The sequence below is a fragment of the Euprymna scolopes genome, chromosome 46 (assembly GCF_053919585.1).
Source record: "Euprymna scolopes isolate OS-2025 chromosome 46, ASM5391958v1, whole genome shotgun sequence".
NCBI classification, from domain to species: Eukaryota; Metazoa; Mollusca; class Cephalopoda; order Sepiida; family Sepiolidae; genus Euprymna; species Euprymna scolopes.
The window spans coordinates 142,218,839-142,237,773 of record NC_136527.1 but is presented as its reverse complement, the minus strand read 5'-3'; the positions used below and the strand labels follow the sequence as shown (position 1 = coordinate 142,237,773).

The following is an 18,935-nucleotide window of genomic DNA, read 5'->3' as shown; positions in this document are numbered from 1 at the left end:
TCACATTTCTGTGACCCAGCTCTTTTCTGATGAGAAGCACTAGGCTTCGAAATGCTTTGCTATAAAAAGCGTTTATAACAGCCTCTTCCCATTGCTGTTTTTTTCCTTATTGAATTGACAAATAAATTTTCTATTCATTTTATCATGTCTATAATTTTATTCTGTGTTTATGCTCCACCCTCATATGCTGAGCCTTCTATATCTCGATAAGTCTTTATATAGAGAATTTACCCATCGTTTTTAAACCAATATTCATATATATATATATATATATATATATATATATATATTATTTTTTCCTTGTACACACTTTTTTGTGAATTATTCCATGGATTTCTGCCTTTGGGTTATTATGGACCATCTTCTTCCAATTACGGGATTTCTTTGGATTTTACTTGTACAAATGGGAATTCTTTTAACTTTCTTGAAGGTTTACATTTGGATTTTACCGTCACTGGATATTTTTATCTTCCACCAGACTATCCATTAATGTGTAATCACCTTTTTCTTTACCATATTCCCTCTGCTTAACTTATTTTGTTTTCAAGTAAGATCTTTGACTTATTTGTTGTTTCATCAAATACTTCTGCATGCAAAATCCGATCCTGCATTTTGCTAATTCCTACCCTCTGATGAGAAGGAGAGTATTTCTTCGAAACTCCGCGGATTAAGGACTATCCATTTATCTAGTGTTTCCTTTTCAAATTAAATATGTTTTTAACTCATTTCAAAGTGTTTTTTAACATATTTCATTAACTGTTTGCTCATATTATAAGCTCTATTTCCTATTTGGTATTATCGAGCTTTTATATCTGGCTGAGATAAGTTTATAAATATTAATTCTTTAATATATATAATTTACTTTAATTTTACCATCTTGGATCATTTTGGTAAATTCAATTGTAATTTTCATTATATATATATATATATATAGCACAAAACTTTGTTGAAATTCAAAGACTTACATTTTTTTCTTTTTTGTAACTTTTGTTTATTTAATCTTGGATTTCTTCATTACAGCTGTTTCGTTAATGGGGTTGCAATTTTATGATTTTATGTGTTCATATAAATTTCCTGTTCTCACCAACTCATCAGATGTTATTTCCATTCGATGTTACCAACAAAAAGTTGATTTTGTACATGATAAACCTGGTGTTAGTGTTGGTAACATCCAAAGGAAACAACATTTGATAAGTTGGTGGGAATCAGGAGATTTTTATGAACACATAAAATCATAAAATTGCCATCCCATTAACGAAACGGCTGTAACGGCTGTAATGAAGAAATCCCAGATGAAATAAACAAAAGTTACAAAAAAGAAAAAATTTAAGTCTTTGAATTTCAACAAAGTTTTGTACTATATAAATATTTTAAAAGTCAGTGAATGAAAATGTCATATTCCAAAAATCACATAAATTGATGAAGTAGTTGTTTTTTATATAGAAAATTGTTTTTTTATGATTTATAGTGCATGTCCACCTATACTTCATCTTTTCCATGTTTTTTATTTATATTTTTGTCTTTATTTTTATTTTTCATATTCTATATTTCCTTCCTAATGTAACCCAAGCTAGATGTCACATTTCCCTATATCTGTGACCTACCTCTCTTCTGATGAGAAGCACTAGGCTTCGAAATGCTTTGCTATAAAAAGCGTTTATAACAGCCTCTTCCCATTGCTGTTTTTTTCCTTATTGAATTGACAAATAAATTTTCTATTTATTTTATCAAGTCTATAAATTTATTCTATATTTATTTATTTTTTTTTTTTACACGGTGGTCACCACTTCTCAAAGCCCAGAAGCCACTCAGGGATAAGGGTTATTGCAAGTACAGCATCTTGATAAGTCTCCACCTCCATATGTTTATAGCATATCAAATGTTGGTACTCTTGTATAATTTGACCCAAATTCCCGTCAAGCATGGATCGAGCGAGACCAGCAATCATCGGTGTCAGCCAAGCGAGTCGTAACAGACGCAGACTAATGAAAAAAAACAAAACAAACCGGAAAAAATACAAATGAAAGTAAAAAATAACAACAAAAAAAAAATCTACCTTAAAAAATGAAAATATATTTATTTCATTTTAGTATTTGATTTTTTTTTTTTTTTTTTGCAAAATATTTATCAACAGAAAGTTTTTGTTTTTTTTCTCTCCAAGAAAAGTTTTTTAACGTATAATTGTTATAATTGTTAGGTGTAAGAAAAGACTTTTTAACATATAATTGTTATAATTGTTAGGTGTAAGAAAAGATTTTTTAACATATAATTGTTATAATTGTTATAATTGTTAGGTGTAAGTACAAGTTTTTGTTTTCTTTTTTGTAACCATATTTTTATTTTTTTTATTTTCAACACTTGTTGTTCAGTCAAATTCTTTTAGTGGCACTGTCCATTTGTACATCTCCAGGAGAAACCATCCTTTACACACAATCTTTTTATTAAGTAAACATTTGTGTTTACAATGGTTGCACCTTATTTTTTAGGGACAGCAATTTTTTCTCCTGACAATATGAGATTGTCTGCATCGATGTTTTCATTTCTTTTTCCAACATATATAGATTTATTTTCTTGCCTGTCATATTTCTGTTTGGTGAGTTTGAAAATATATTTGTTTTTCAGCTTTTCTTTTTTTTTGGGGGGGGGGGGTTAGTCACTTTCTTCCAATTCGAATGTCGTCTACTTCCATTTAGATAGCACTTTTTCATTGGCTAATCAAACTCCAAAAATTCAATAAAAATAACAATAAAAAAATAATAAATAAGTAACTAATCAGAAAATAAAAAGTCACCCCCACCCTTAATATCACCTTAAAAATTACTAAAAACATAACAGAAAAAAAAAATTAAATAAATAAAATAAAAAGTTGAGTTAGCGTTCCAACATTTGAACAACGCTCGGCTGACACCGATGATTTCCAGTCTCGCCCGATCCATGCTTGACGGGAATTCACGAGAATTCGGGTCAAATTATGCAAGAGTATCCAAATGTTAAAAGAAATTTTGTCTAATGTTGCTTTGTTAATTGTCACCAAAAATCCCCTCACGTGGTTTGTTGCACTGGCAAAAGGCACCACTTATCAAGGCCCAGAGGCCACTTGAGGATAAGGGTAAAGAAGTTTACAGTAGTCAATGAGACAATATAGTAGTTGTTAGTAGTGTAAATTTGGTAAATTGGATTACTTAAGGGGAACGGCTCATCAAGAACTTGTTTACGTTGGACTTGAAGAGTGCCATGAGCTAGAATCAAAACCAAAACATCTAGCACTCCAGCATTCCCTACTGTTTGAGCTATTGACAGATAGGTTACAAAAATTAAAAGTTAAACCACTTCAAGCAATGAACGAATTTGCACATGCGCAGAAGTAATAGAAATAAGTCAGCAAGTTAAAATGAAAATTGTGCATACATTTCTGTACGCGTTATTCATCCAAACAAAGATTTTACCTGTTATCAACCTTGTGATGTATGATTACTATTTCCTGTTAATTTCAATGTTATGTGACGAGTAGTTTAAAAGTTTATCGGTTAAATATTTTCATATTGTAGTCAGCTGGAAAGCAGGCAAACAGAAGACAGTTACACAGGCATGCAGTTCTAAGAAAGAAACTTTGTTCATGGAATCTACGTTTAGATTTAAGCACAGATAAAGAGTGGGGGAAATTATTGATAGTGTTTTCAGCTAGATGAGTATTTCTTGTGAAAGTTTGGCGAGGGGGGACCATAGATTCGAGTTGTTGAGCTGAAAAGAAAAATGGCGGTACAACTGATGCAGAAATCATGACTTGATGTTGGGATGAAAATCTTCTCAAAGACTGGATTAACATTCCTATTGATGATTATGTTTGCTGGAGTCAAGTCTCCTTGCATCCTCAGCTTCTTATGTGAGAATAGATTTAGTCTTTGGAGTTACTTTTTGCACGTACATGTGGAGTTTTGTCACATTTTATTTCTTTCAAGTGGCCACACTTTAAGCAGATATATTTTCAACTTGCTTGGTGGGAGTGGGAGGCGGTGGGAGTGGGAGGCGGTTGGAGTTTCACCTGCTCATAAAATCTGCTTGAATATATTTGAATTCGTGCAGATTTATTATTGCAGAGCCAATTCTATATTGAGTATTAATATCGATGCCTTTGTTTAGTCTTAAAAGACAAAGGATACCCCCTGTAGATGCGGTTGCACATGTAATGTGAGGCAAGGGTTGTGCAATCCACAACCACACCTCTCCTGAATCGGCACTGCTTGAGTGCTCGAGTTCAGTGGCATGAAGTCCAGGACAACTGGAAACAATGCCGAGATAAGCGGAGAGCACCTAGAAGTCCCAAATGTACATCCATTTAGTTTTGACCAGGTTCTATGTTGCTTGGTGATCCGAGAGCCAGTGTGTCAATGTGCTGTACATTGAATATTATATTGTATCCGTCAGTATGCCGTACATTGAATATTATATTGTATCTGTCAATGTGCCGTACATTGAATATTATATTGTACCTAATATATAGTACGGATTTGAAAAGTCTTAAAAGAAAATGATGTGAATTGAAACCAATTCTTACCAGATGAAACAACTTGAATGAATTTGCACATGCACAAAAGTAACAATCTGAAATGAAGAAGATTTTACTTGTTATAAATCATCCTTGGTGTATGATTACTAGGGCTGTGACAACAGAATATTCTTGACTCTCGAGTCTATATCCAACACAGTTCGACAACCAAGAACCACATCATTCTATATGAAAGATGATGTTGATGATTATATCTGCTGGAATCAAGTCTCCTTGCATCCTCAGCTTCTTATGTGACAATAAATTTAGCCTTTGAAGCTGCTTTGTGCAAGTTCGTTTGGAGTCTTGTCACTTATTTCTTTTGAGTAGCCACACTTTAACCAGATATATTTTGAATTGGCGGGGTGGGGGTAGAGGGCGCCTAGCCTCACCTGGTGATAAAATATGCTTGAATATATTTTAATCCATGCAGAGTTCATATTTATTATTACAGAGCCAATTCTATATTGAATATTATATTGTACCTAATATATATATTGAATATTAATAGTGATGCCTTTGTTCAGTCTAGAAAGACAAAGGATACCCCCTGTAGAGATAGCGGCACATATAATTGTGAGGCAAGGGTTGTGCAATCCTCAACCACACCTTTCCTGAATCGGCACTGCTTGAGTCCAGTGGCAAGGAGAAGACCAGGATGACTGGAAGCAATACCGAGATAAGCAGAGAGCACATACAGCACCTGGAAGTCATAAATGGTCACCCATTTAGTACTGACCAGGTTCATTGTTGCTTAACTTTGGTGATCCAGTCGGAAATGGTGTGTCAACATGATTATTATAACAATCCAAATAAAACAGAAAAATGTCTGTTTCCATATTTGCAAACTCTATTTCTTCCAAAACTAAAAGTCGTAAAGTGGTGCTAGGGATCTCAAATGATTGCCATTTTTACAGACCATTCATTTTATGGCGATCCTGAATTTAGTACTGACCACGTTCAATGTTGCTTGGTGATCCAGCAAGAACCGGTGTGTTAATGTGTCATACATCGAATATTATATTGTATCTGTCAATGTGCCATACATTGAATATTATATTGTACCTAATATATAGTACTGATTTGAAAAGGTTTAGAAGAAAATGATGTGAATGGAAACCAAAGTATTTAATCTATTACAAGATGAAACAACTTGAATGAATTTGCACATGCACAAAAGTAACAATTTGAAATGAACATTTTTTTTATTTCAACTTGCAAACATTCCTGTACATGGTATTCACCAATCCAAACAAAGATTTTACTCGTTAAAAACCATCGTTGGTGTCTGATTGCTGTTTAGCTTTTAATTTCATCTGACCAATAAGAGTGATTAAAGCATTTTGCTTTCATTATTTAGTATTAGCAGGAAGTGCCCTACCTTGCCAGGTTGTAAAATATTTAAAAATATGTTTTAATTCATGTACATTTTCTATTTATTATTATAGAGCCAATTTTCTATTGAATATCTCACCTAATATATAGTACTGATTTCTAAAGTTTAAAAAAAAAATGCTCTGGGTGCCATCAGCTAGAATCGAAACCAAAACATCTAGCACTCCAGCTGTTTGAGCTATTGACACATAGGTAACAAAAATGTAAAATTAAACAACTTCAAGCAATGAATTTGTGCATGCAGAAAAATAATAGAAATAACAGGAGTCTGCTTACATGTCTGCATGCTTGCTTTTCATCTAGCCTCGCTTCCCAGCCTTCTTGGAGTACGTCCACACACCCTGGTGACAAAACCCAAACTCTCTGCTCTAATGTGATCTCTGGTCACCTATCTAAGCAGTGTCAGTTATTAATTATTGTTTTGGATAAGACGATTGAGACATACCTGATTTTTGTTCTTTGTAAAACACTTCATTTTTATAAATATAAATTTATTTCAAATGTATTTACACTTAAACTTGACACAGATACTAAGTGGCAGTTGGATTTACTTGTCATTCACAGATAAAATAATTTTTTAATGGCAAATAACTATTTACTATATAGAAAGGTCCATCTCTTGCATCGAGTTGATCAGAATTTTTATGTTTAAGAAGAAACCTAATTCGCTTGCAATAAAAGTACAAACATTTCTGATTTAAAAATGAAAGCTAAAGTAAAAACAAATTATTTACAACCACATTTAAAATTATTGATTAGTGTTATTAGTGGTTATTATTAGTATTGGTTATTGTTAGTGTTAGTTATTATTGATTAGTGTTAGTTAGTATTGGGTATTGTTAGTGTTAGTATTGGTTATTGTTATTATTGGTTAGTGTTAGTATTAGTTATTGCTATTATTGGTTAGTGTTAGTATTGATTATTGTTAGTATTGGTTATTATTGGTTAGTGTTAGTATTGATTAATGTTAGTATTAGTTAATATTGGTTATATAGCTTAGTGTTAGCATCAGTTATTTTGGTAAGTGTTAGTTAGTATTGGTTTGTGTTACTATTATAAACAACAAATGCAAAAATTGTTCTACATGAAACAAATCCATCAGCTATGAACAGATAGGTCCTAACTAAATGGCAGTTAAAATAAACTCATTCACAGATAAAATAAATTTTTAATGGCGAACGAATAAATAACTATTTACTATATAGAAAGGTTCATCTCTTGCATCGAATCGAGTTGATCAGCATTTTTATGTTTAAGAAAAAACCTGTATCACTTGTTTGAAAAGTACAAACTTTTTTGATTTAAAATCGAAAGCTAAGGTAAAAACAAATCATTTACATCCACATCTGCAATTTACTATTATAAACACCAAACACAAAAATGCTTCTACATGAAACAACCAATTAAAATTCAAAAAACACTCGTCTAGCTGAAACCACTGCCAATAACTTTCCCTACTCTTCATCTGTGCCAAAATCAAAACAGATTCCATGAACAAAGCTTCTTTCTTAGAACTGCACGCCTGTGGAACTCTTTTCCGTTTGACTGTTTCCCAGCTGACTACAACTTGGTTGTCTTCAAGTCCAACATAAACAAATTCTTGATTAACCGCCCTCTTAAGTAATCCAATCCACCAAATTTCCATTATTAATGATTACTACAATATTATCCCATTAATTACTATACACTCAATAACCTTTATCCTTAAGTTGCCTTAATGCCTTGATAAGTGGTGATTTCTATGTAAAAAAAGCAATTAAAACTTAATGCATCTTTGTTTTACATTCATAATGTTTAAAGCTATTTTCTTTGATTTACAGGTATTAACCCCTGCATTAACCACATAGAATCTTCCACTGATATATGATGATTTGATGTCTTGTCTGACGAGTGCCACTCCCTCAGTTACTGAACGTCACATGTGCCTAAAGATGACTTTTCAGCCCTGCCAGCGACGTGCACACTTACTCAGTCCCCTGAGATACGCACATGTCAAAGTGTAACCACTTCTGATTTTAAAACGAAAGCTATTTATTGAGAAGGCTGCGTGTTTGATTACTGTATCAGAGTAAAAGGTCAATAATAAAAACAATCAACAACATACATATATATGATGATGATTGCAACGTCTTGTCAGACAAGTGCCACTCCCTCAGACACTTAAAGTCCATGAGCCCAAAAATGACTTCCATCATCACAGGAACATTTTTATAGACAAATGCCTGAGGGAATATCTATCCAAAGATGATGTTACAAAGTCTTAGCTTTGTACGACAGCTAAGTCTCTTTCTCGGTTCAAAATGTTGAGATCCAGCAGCAAGCAAGAGCAAGATAGTCAGCAACAAGTTAAACTGCAGACCAGCTTAATGCGGGTACTGGTCTCCCGCTTTATGGTTTTTTAAATCAGAGATTTGCTTCTCCTAGAAAGGTTGCCTTCACCACGGCTTATGGGAGCCCTCTCCACCTCAACACACGAATGAATATTTATTTCTTCATTCGTTTGAGATATGCACACTGGAAAGTATAACCACTCTTAAATTTTAAAAAAAATAGGTAAAGTAAAAACAATTTTTTTACAACCACACATGAAATCTTCCAATGATTCATACCACAATCAACAGATCCAGTCACACATGGGAAAAGGAAACTATTCCTTTGATATCTGCACATGTGTATGTGAATATATATATCATGCCTGAATTATTGTAAGTATGAGTATACAACATGTTCTACACCCCTGTATATCAGTGTTCTCCACTGCTTACGATCATATGCTAGGGACTCACAACTGTCAACAGGAATATGAAAGCTCATCAGACTCTCGGCCGAGTTTAGCATGAAGGAATTAATGTTTTTGGCTAATTTTTTTATATTTGTTGTTCGAGACGTCAAACTTCAAATTTGTTTATATTTGTTGTTCAAGGCGTCAAACTTCAAAACGATACCAATCTTGTCCAGGATCCATCATCGAAATGTCGAAAGTTTTTGCAAAACATACATACATACATACATACACTTAAACAGACAGGCGCGATTTATATCATAGATTTTCTCTTAAAACCTCAGAACCCTTTATTCGATCTGCAAGCGGTAGCTTGCTTCAAATCCATCAGCTATGAATGGACAGAGGTCTTAAGAAAGCTGCAATTGTATTGCCATTCAAATTGAGAATGAATGAATAACTACTAATATTTGAAAAAAAGAAAATGGAAACACTTGCTGAAGAGAAACCTTATTCTCTGGAGATATGCAGACTTGGAAACACAACTTCTGATTTAAAAACAAAAACTGATATAAAAACAAGTCTTTTACAAACACACATGGGAAAAGGAAACTATTCCTGTGATATCTGTGGTTATTCATTTATAAATAATTTTCTATTGAAACGTCATATCCGATCACACACTGGAGAAAAACCTTATTACTGTCGAATATGCGGGACAGAATTTTCTGACGATGCAAACTGCAAACGACATATGAGAACTCACACGGGAGAAAAACGATTTCGTTGTGAAGCGTGCGGATGTTGTTTTACAAACAATCAACATTTGCAAATTCATGTTCGAACACACACTGGAGAAAAACCATTTTCTTGTGAAGTATGCGGCTCAGGATTCTCACAAGTTTCACATTTAAAAAGACATCGTCGAACGCACTCCCGGGAGAAACCGTATTCTTGTAAAGTGTGTGGATCCCAATTCTCAGATGATTCTACACTACGACGGCACAACCTTACACACACCAAAACAAAACATTGTAAAATATGTCAAACAGAATTTCAGGATAATGTTAGTTATAAAGAACATATAAAAATGCATCTTGGAGAAAAGAAACCTTATCCTTGTGAAATATGTGGATCTTCCTTTGCAAGTAATCACCATCGAATGCAACATATGCGAACACATACTGGAGAAAAGCCATATTCTTGTAGAGTCTGTGGCTGTTCATTTACAAACAAGCATCACTTAAAACAACATATACGTACTCATACTGGAGAGAAACCATATTCTTGTAAAATCTGTGATTCAAAATTTTCACAGATTTCTCATTTACAAAGGCACAACCGAAAACATACCGGAGAGAAGCCATATTCTTGTAAAATATGTGGATTAAAATTTTCTGATGACGCAAACTGCAAACACCACATGCGGACACACAGTGGAGAGAAACCATATTCTTGTGAAATATGCGGTTCTAGTTTTACAAACAATTATAACCTAAAGCGTCATATGCGGACACACACTGGAGAAAAACCATATTGTTGTGAAGTATGTGGCTCTTCTTTTTCAAACAACCACCATCTGAAAGACCATATCCGAACACACACTGGAGAAAAACCTTATTTATGTAAAGAATGCGGGTCTACATTTTCAAATAATACAAACTTTAAAAGACATATACGAACACACATTGGAGAAGGACTTGACCTTGTACCATTCTTCCAAGAGAATACAGAAATGGTATCTGAAATTTCATAAGTCCCAATAATTTCCAAAAAAATGTTTAAAAATAAAAAATTTCACCAAAACTGATAATTTTTATATTTTTGTAGTTTTAATAATTATGGCAAACGATTATCAAAAATAAAATCTAAAAATATATTTTATACACAAAGCTAAATACTCCACCAGACTAGATTAATTGTCTTGGAATCTACCAATATGAAGAGACCACAAGAAATATGTACTATAACAATTGAATAATCAATTTGGAAGCAAAAAATTATGTATATTCAACATAAAAATAAAAATATCCTTCGTTTTTATATTTGTCAGTTTTTATTAATTATATATACACAGACACAGACACACAAACACACACACACACACATATATATATATATACAGACACACACACACATATATATATGTGTGTTTCTTTGTATGTGTGTCTATTTATATATACTTGTAAGAGATAAATAAGATTGTAGTATTAAAACGAGAATAGGTTTTAGACTCACTAACTTTATACTAGAATTGTTCTACTGAAATTGGCGTAATGGATAAAGTACTGATTATAGTGATGCGTTCTTATTGCTGAAGGTTCAATCCTTTATATGGGTGATACTAACAAAGCAATCATGAATAACTTAAGATGTCTATCCGGTACAGCTTACAAAACGAACACGATACCTCGTAGCCTTAAGTAAACGGTTCCATTTGATATACTGTATGGATTTCCGAACTGGACAGTAAGATTTTTTGAAAAATTATAGCAACAAATTTTTGAAAAATATAATTTGAATGTATTTTTTTTAAACAATGTACAAAAACTGAATTTAGTATACAGACACCTCCTGGAGAAAAACGTTATTTGGGTAATGTGAGTCTATTTTTCAAATATTTAACAAATAAAAATCGTTGATGTAATTTTATGGATTATTGAGGTCTTTACCGAGTTTAGTCATGATTAGCATAATCTTTCGGGTGTACTACATTGTGCATAGTCATAAGTTTCCTGGTCCTTTAGTTGCGATGCCTCAGTTCTTCTTTGCTCCACTAGTAATACCTTTTATTAGGTTTCTACTATATAGTAGATATATGTTAATTTAAAGATTAGAGCAGAGTGTATTTTAATGTTATAGTAAAAATACTAATTTAATTAAAAATACAAGAAAAGAATAATGCTCGTTGTAAAGCCGATGTATCAAAGCTCAATAGTCAAATATCCTAGAGCTACTTTTATATCTGGTAAGGTGATTGATAATTTATAATTCAAAATCAAAATTAAAAATCCGTTTCATAAGAAGGAACACAACAAAGCCAATAAATTGTACGATCGTTTTGGAAACGATGTTGTTTATTGTGACCGACACTGAGTTCATCCTTTGAAACAATGTTTTTTATTGTGACAATGGTTCATCTGCACTACTTAAAAAATTTATGGTGTCTTATTAAAAAAAAAACACCCAATATTTTCCTGATGATGAGACTTTGTTTTCAAAAAAACTATATGCTAAAATTGTTGTCCATGACTCAATATCTGTCACAATAAAAACATTGTTTCCGAAACGATCGTACAATTTATTGGCTTTGTTGTGTTCCTTCTGTAAAAAAATTAAACATCCAACATACCAGCAAATCCTGCGAACATCGACCTGAAAGAACAGTTGGAAATGACTTGTATACCATACATTATGAACATGTAATCCCTAGAGTCACCTACGTTGAAAATGCTGCTGTCACACCTGACATAGTTATATGGAATAAGTCAGAGAGTTACAACTTTGCTTAGTTGGTTGTTTTTGTTTTACGGCATATCAACCTTTTTCAAGTTATTTAATGCCGAATCTAGTTATGGAGTATATTTGTTTTTTAAGTCGGATTCTATTTAACCCATAGTTGGGACCCTAACAGGTACTACCACTCCGGGTCAGATTGGACCTGGGAGCAATGGCAATTTAAGGGTGGCTCCACACTCCCCAAGGCTCGCAAGGTGGGGCCTCACCATCGGATATAGTTTTAGGTCATATCCAGGACCTTGGTGGAAGTGAGTGTCCCTAATCTCTGAACAGAGCTGAAAGGGGGAAAAAGACAAAATATCAAGTATGATATGAAAAGAAACTGGAGTCTTAGGGAGATATCAATCATACCAGTTATCATAGGTGCCACAGGGCTTATGAAGAAGAACCTGAAGTCCTACCTAACTAATATTCCTGGTGAATCAAGTGCAAAAGAGATCCAGACAATTGCACTTAAGGGAACAACGAGGATACTAAAAAGAGCTCTCGGTTAGTTTCAATAAAAAGCAGGGCAATGTTGGCGGCTGGTTTGGTGGCTACATACCTAACGTTACACTCTTCAAAGAAAGACTTGACCTTGTGTCACTCCTGGAAAATAATCACATCTGAAATTTCAAACACCTCAATTGTACTGCTTACAACTCACTGAACTCACACAGTTAAAAAAAGGCCACAACAGCCGTTTACCATTGACTTCTCAACAATCATTTTGGTCACTGAAATTGGGGTGGCAATAGACCTCCCCCAGTTTTCAGAAAACACCAGGTTAGTGCTTTCTTTCCTGTAAGTGTGTGTATGTGTGAATATATATATATATAATATATATTATTTCAATAATAATTAAATACCTACAATAATAAAATAATAATAAAATTATAATAATATAATAATAAAATTATAATAAAATATTAATAAAATAATATAATAATAATATAATAATAGAATAATAAAATAATAATAAAATAATAATAGAAATATTAATAAAATTATAATAATAAAATTATGATAAAATTATAATAACATTATAATAAAATTATAATAAAATAATAATAATAAAATTATTATAATAATATAATAATAAAATTATAATAAAATAATAAAATTACAATAAAAAAAAAATAATAATAATAAAATAATAATAATAAAATAATAATAAAATTATGATAAAATTATAATAAAATTATAATAAAATTATAATAAAATAATAATATAATAAAATTATAATAAAATGATGATATAATAAAATAATAATAAAGTAATAATAATAATAATAATAATAAAATAATAATAAAATTATAATAAATAAAATTATAATAAATAAAATTATAATAATAATATGATAATAAAATAATAATAAAATAACAATAAAATAATAATAAAATAATATAATAAATTTTTTCCATTGATCGCTGTACACTCATAAATCCTAATCCTGAAGTTGCTTCCAAACCTTGATATGGGTTGAGCTTCAAAATGATACCAATATCGTGAAAATCCGTCACTTCTGTTGAAAGTTTTAGGCAGACATACAAACATACATTTAAACAGATATTTTTCCCTTTATATTATAGACTAGCGAGGGTGCCTGGTGATGGCCGGGTTTTTGGAGGTGTGCGTTGGGGGAGGGGTATATCAAACCAACCCTGTTTAAAAAAAAAAAGACAATAACTGGGTGGTTGGAAGTGTAAAAGAAAAAAAAAGTTTTGGTAGGAAGGTAGGCTTGAACCGCTAAATTGGAAAAGAAAGGGAAAAACTCTGACATCTAACCAGTTCGGCTATGAGAAGAGAGAAAGTAAAACCTCTTTTAATTTAAGTTTCTGCATATTTGTTTGTTTCCCCTGGCAAATCAATAGCAATTGTCTGATATGACGGGTTTTTTCCCCAGCATTGATCAAACCTTTTTTGCTTTCTGGACATCTAAGGCCGAGAACACAAATTTGTTTTTACAGTTTCGTTTTATGATACTGAAAAGTGAAATCAAGATGCGGCGATCAAACAATCTCGAAAATAGTGCGTAAAAGTTGGGCAATTAAAACACGCAAGAAGACAGAATAGTGGGAATTTTATAAAATAAAAGTCGCTCAAATAAAAGATAAACACAACGTTCGTTCGTAAATCGTAGATATTATAATCTATAGAGTATAGAAAAAGTTGTAACAAATGGTACCCCCCGAGCCCCCCCTCCCCCCAAAGCCTTTGCAGGACATACAAAAAAATGCACACATATATTTTCAGTTTTATATAATAGACTAGAGGGGATATCCAGCGTTGCCTAGGTGTTTGGAAGTGGGGGGATTAAATTAAAACAAAATGGAAAAGAAATAAGCGAAAAAAAATGACGTTAAAACTTCTTTAAAAAAAATGATGTTAAAACTTCTTTACAAAAAAAAAAAATGATGTTAAAACTTCTTTAAAAAAATGATGTTAAAAATTCTTTAAAAAAATGATGTTAAAAATTCTTTTAAAAAGATAATGTTTAAACTTCTTTACAAAAATGATGTTAAAAATTCTTTTTAAAAAAATGATGCTAAAAATTCTTTTAAAAAAAAACGATGTTAAAAATTCTTTAAAAAAAATGATGTTAAAAATTCTTTAAAAAAATGATGTTAAAAATTCTTTAAAAAAATGACGTTAAAAATTCTTTAAAAAATGATGTTAAAACTTCTTTACAAAAAAATGATGTTAAAAATTCTTAAAAAAAAATGATTTTAAATTCTTTAAAAAAATGATGTTAAAACTTCTTTAAAAAAATGATGTTAAAACTTCTTTAAAAAAATGATGTTAAAACTTCTTTACAAAAAATGATGTTAAAACTTCTTTACAAAACAAATGATGTTAAAACTTCTTTAAATAAAAATGATGTTAAAACTTCTTTACAAAAAAAATGATGTTAAAACTTCTTTACAAAAAAATGATGTTAAAAATTCTTTAAAAAATAATGTTAAAAATTCTTTAAAAAAATGATGTTAAAACTTCTTTAAAAAAAATAATGTTAAAAATTCTTTTAAAAAAAATTATGTTAAAAATTCTTTTAAAAAAATAATGTTAAAAATTCTTTAAAAAAAATGATGTAAAAAATTCTTTAAAAAAAATTCTTTAAAAAAATGTTAAAATTATTTAAAAAAATGACGTTAGAACTTCTTTAAAAAAAATGATGTTGAAAATTCTTTTCAAAAAATGATGTTAAAACTTCTTTAAAAAAATGATGCTAAAACTTCTTTAAAAAAAATGATGTTAAAACTTCTTTACAAAAAAATGATGTTAAAACTTTTTAAAAAAATGATGTTAAAACTTCTTTACAAAGAAATGATGTTAAAACTTCTTTACACAAAAAATGATGTTAAAATTCTATAAAAAAATTATGTTAAAACTTCTTTAAAAAAATGATGTTAAAAATTCTTTAAAAAAATGAATGTTAATTCTTTAAAAAAAATGATGTCAAAAATTCTTTAAAAAAAATGATGTTAAAACTTCTTTAAAAAATGATGTTAAAACTTCTTTACAAAAAAAATGATGTTAAAACTTCTTTAAAAAAATGATGTTAAAACTTCTTTAAAAAAATGATGTTAAAAATTCTTTAAAAAAATGATGTTAAAAATTCTTTAAAAAATGTTTTAACTTCTTTACAAAAAATGATCTTAAAACTTCTTTAAAAAAATAATGTTAAAAATTCTTTAAAAAAATGATGTTGACATTCTTTAAAAAAATGATGTTAAAACTTCTTTAAAAAAATGATGTTTAAACTTCTTTAAAAAAAATGATGTTAAAAATTCTTAAAAAAAGATGATGTTAAAACTTCTTTACAAAAAAAATATGTTAAAACTTCTTTACAAAACAAATGATGTTAAAACTTCTTTACAAACAAATGATGTGAAAATTCTGTTAAAAAATGATGTTAAAACTTCTTTACAAAAAAAATGATGTTAATCCTTTAAAAAAAATTATGTTAAAACTTCTTTAAAAAAAATGATGTAAAAATTCTTTAAAAAAAATTATGTTAAAGCTTCTTTAAAAAAATGATGCTAAAACTTCTTTACAAAAAAAATGATGTTAAAACTTCTTTACAAAAAAATGATGTAAAAACTTTTTTAAAAAAATGATGTTAAAAATTCTTTAAAAAAATGATATTAAAACTTCTTTACAAAGAAATGATGTTAAAACTTCTTTACACAAAAAATGATGTTAAAAATTCTTTAAAAAAATGATGTTAAAACTTCTTTAAAAAAATGATGTTAAAACTTCTTTAAAAAAATAATGTTAAAAATTCTTTTAAAAAAAATGATATTAAAAATTCTTTTAAAAAAAATGATGTTAAAAATTCTTTAAAAAAAAATGATGTAAAAAATTCTTTAAAAAAATGTTAAAATAACTTAAAAAAATGACGTTAGACAAAAAAATTATGTTGAAAATTCTTTAAAAAAAAATGATGTTAAAAATTCTTTAAAAAAAATTGTTAAAACTTCTTTACAAAAAAATGATGCTAAAACTTCTTTACAAAAAAAATGGTGTTAAAACTTCTTCACAAAAAAATGATGTTAAAACTTTTAATGAAAAAAAATGATGTTAAAAATTCTTTAAAAAAATAATGTTAAAAATTCTTTTAAAAAAAATGATATTAAAAATTCTTTTAAAAAAATGATGTTAAAAATTCTTTAAAAAAATGATGTAAAAAATTCTTTAAAAAAATTCATTAAAAAAATGTTAAAATTATTTAAAAAAATGACGTTAGACAAACAAATGATGTTGAAAATTCTTTAAAAAAAATGATGTTAAACATTCTATAAAAAAAAATTATGTTAAAACTTCTTTAAAAAACTTATGTTAAAACTTCTTTAAAAAAAATGATGTTAAAACTTCTTTACAAAAAAATGATGTTAAAACTTCTTTACAAAAAAAATGATTTTAAAACTTCTTTAAAAAATGATGTTAAAACTTCTTTACAAAGAAATGATGTTATAACTTCTTTACACAAAAAATGATGTTAAAATTCTATAAAAAAAATGATGTTAAAACTTCTTTACAAAAAAAATGATCTTAAAACTTCTTTACAAAAAAAAATGATGTTAAAAATTCTTAAAAAAAAATGATGTTAAAACTTCTTAAAAAAAATGATGTTAAAACTTCTTTACAAAAAAAATGATGTTAAAACTTTTTTACAAAAAAATGATGTTAAAACTTCTTTAAAAAAATGATGTTAAAAATTCTTAAAAAAATGATGTAAAAAATTAAAAAAAAAAAAGTTTTAACTTCTTTACAAAAAATGATCTAAAAACTTCTTTAAAAAAATAATGTTAAAATTTCTTTACAAAAAAATGATGTTAAAATTCTTTAAAAAATGATGTTACAACTTCTTTACAAAAGAAATGATGTTAAAACTGCTTTAAAAAAAATGGTAAAACTTCTTTAAAAAAATCATGTTAAAACTTCTTTAAAAAAATGATGTTAAAACTTCTTTAAAAAAATGATGTTAAAAATTCTTAAAGATGATGTTAAAACTTCTTTAAAAAAAAATTATGTAAAAACTTCTTTAAAAAAAATGATGCTAATTCTTTAAAAGAATTGATGTTAAAAATTCTTTAAAAAAAATGATGTTAAAAATTCTTTAAAAAAAATGATGTTAAAACTTCTTTAAAAAAATGATGTTAAAACTTCTTTACAACAAAATGATGTTAAAACTTCTTTACAAAAAAAATGATGTAAAAACTTCTTTAAAAAAATGAAGTTAAGACTTCTTTAAAAAAAATGATGTTAAAAATTCTTTAAAAAATGATGTTAAAACTTCTTTACAAAAAAATGATGTTAAAAATTCTTTAAAAAAATGATGTTAAAACTTCTTTACAAAAAATGATCTTAAAACTTCTTTAAAGAAAAATAATGTTAAAACTTCTTTACAAAAAAATTATGTTAAAACTTCTTTACAAAAAGAATGATGTTAAAAGTTCTTTACAAAAGAAATGATGTTAAAAATTCTTTTATAAAAATGATGTTAAAACTTCATTAAAAAAAGGTGTTAAAAATTCTTTAAAAAAAATGATGTTAAAAATTCTTTAAAAAAAATGATGTTAAAAATTCTTTAAAAAAATGATGTAAAAACTTCTTTAAAAAAATGATGTTAAAACTTCTTTTAAAAAAATGATTTTAGAAATTCTTAAAAAAAGATGATGGTAAAATCCTTTACAAAAAATGATGTTAAAACTACTTTAAATAAAAATGATGTTAAAAATTCTTTACAAAAAAAATGATGTTAAAACTTCTTTTAAAAAAATGATGTTAAAAATTCTTTAAAGAAAATGATGTTAAAAATTCTTTAAAAGAAAAAGATGTTAAAACTTCTTTAAAAAAATGATGTTAAAAATTATTTAAAAAAATTATGTTAAAAATTCTCAAAAAAAAATTGTTAAAACTTCTTTACAAAAAAAATGATTTTTTTAAAGAATTTTTACATCATTTTTTTTAAAGAATTTTTAACATCATTTTTTTAAAGAATTTTTAACAATTTTTTTTAATCAAGTTTTAACATAATTTTTTTAAAAGAATTTTTAACATCATTTCTTTTGTAAAGAAGCTTTAACATACTTATTTTGTAAAGAAGTTTTAACATAATTTTTTTGTAAAGAAGTTTTAACATTATTTTTCTTTAAAGAAGTTTTAAGATCATTTTTGTAAGAATTTTTAACATCATTTTTTTGTAAAGAAGTTTTAATATCATTTTTTTAAGAATTTTTAACATCATTTTTTAAAGCAGTTTTAACA

The 18,935-nt window shown here is 28.3% G+C and overlaps 1 protein-coding gene across 1 annotated transcript in view; it reads left to right on the top strand.

The window, feature by feature from the left end:
• LOC145270218 (uncharacterized) overlaps positions 1 to 18,935 on the top strand; it is a 115,754-nt gene that overhangs the window by 9,514 nt on the left and 87,305 nt on the right. The window contains exon 2 of the mRNA XM_080125850.1: positions 7,762 to 10,413. Within this exon, the coding sequence (XP_079981976.1) occupies positions 9,148 to 10,413 (1,266 nt within the window). The 5' untranslated portion in view covers positions 7,762 to 9,147. The remainder of the gene's footprint in view (positions 1 to 7,761; positions 10,414 to 18,935) is intronic.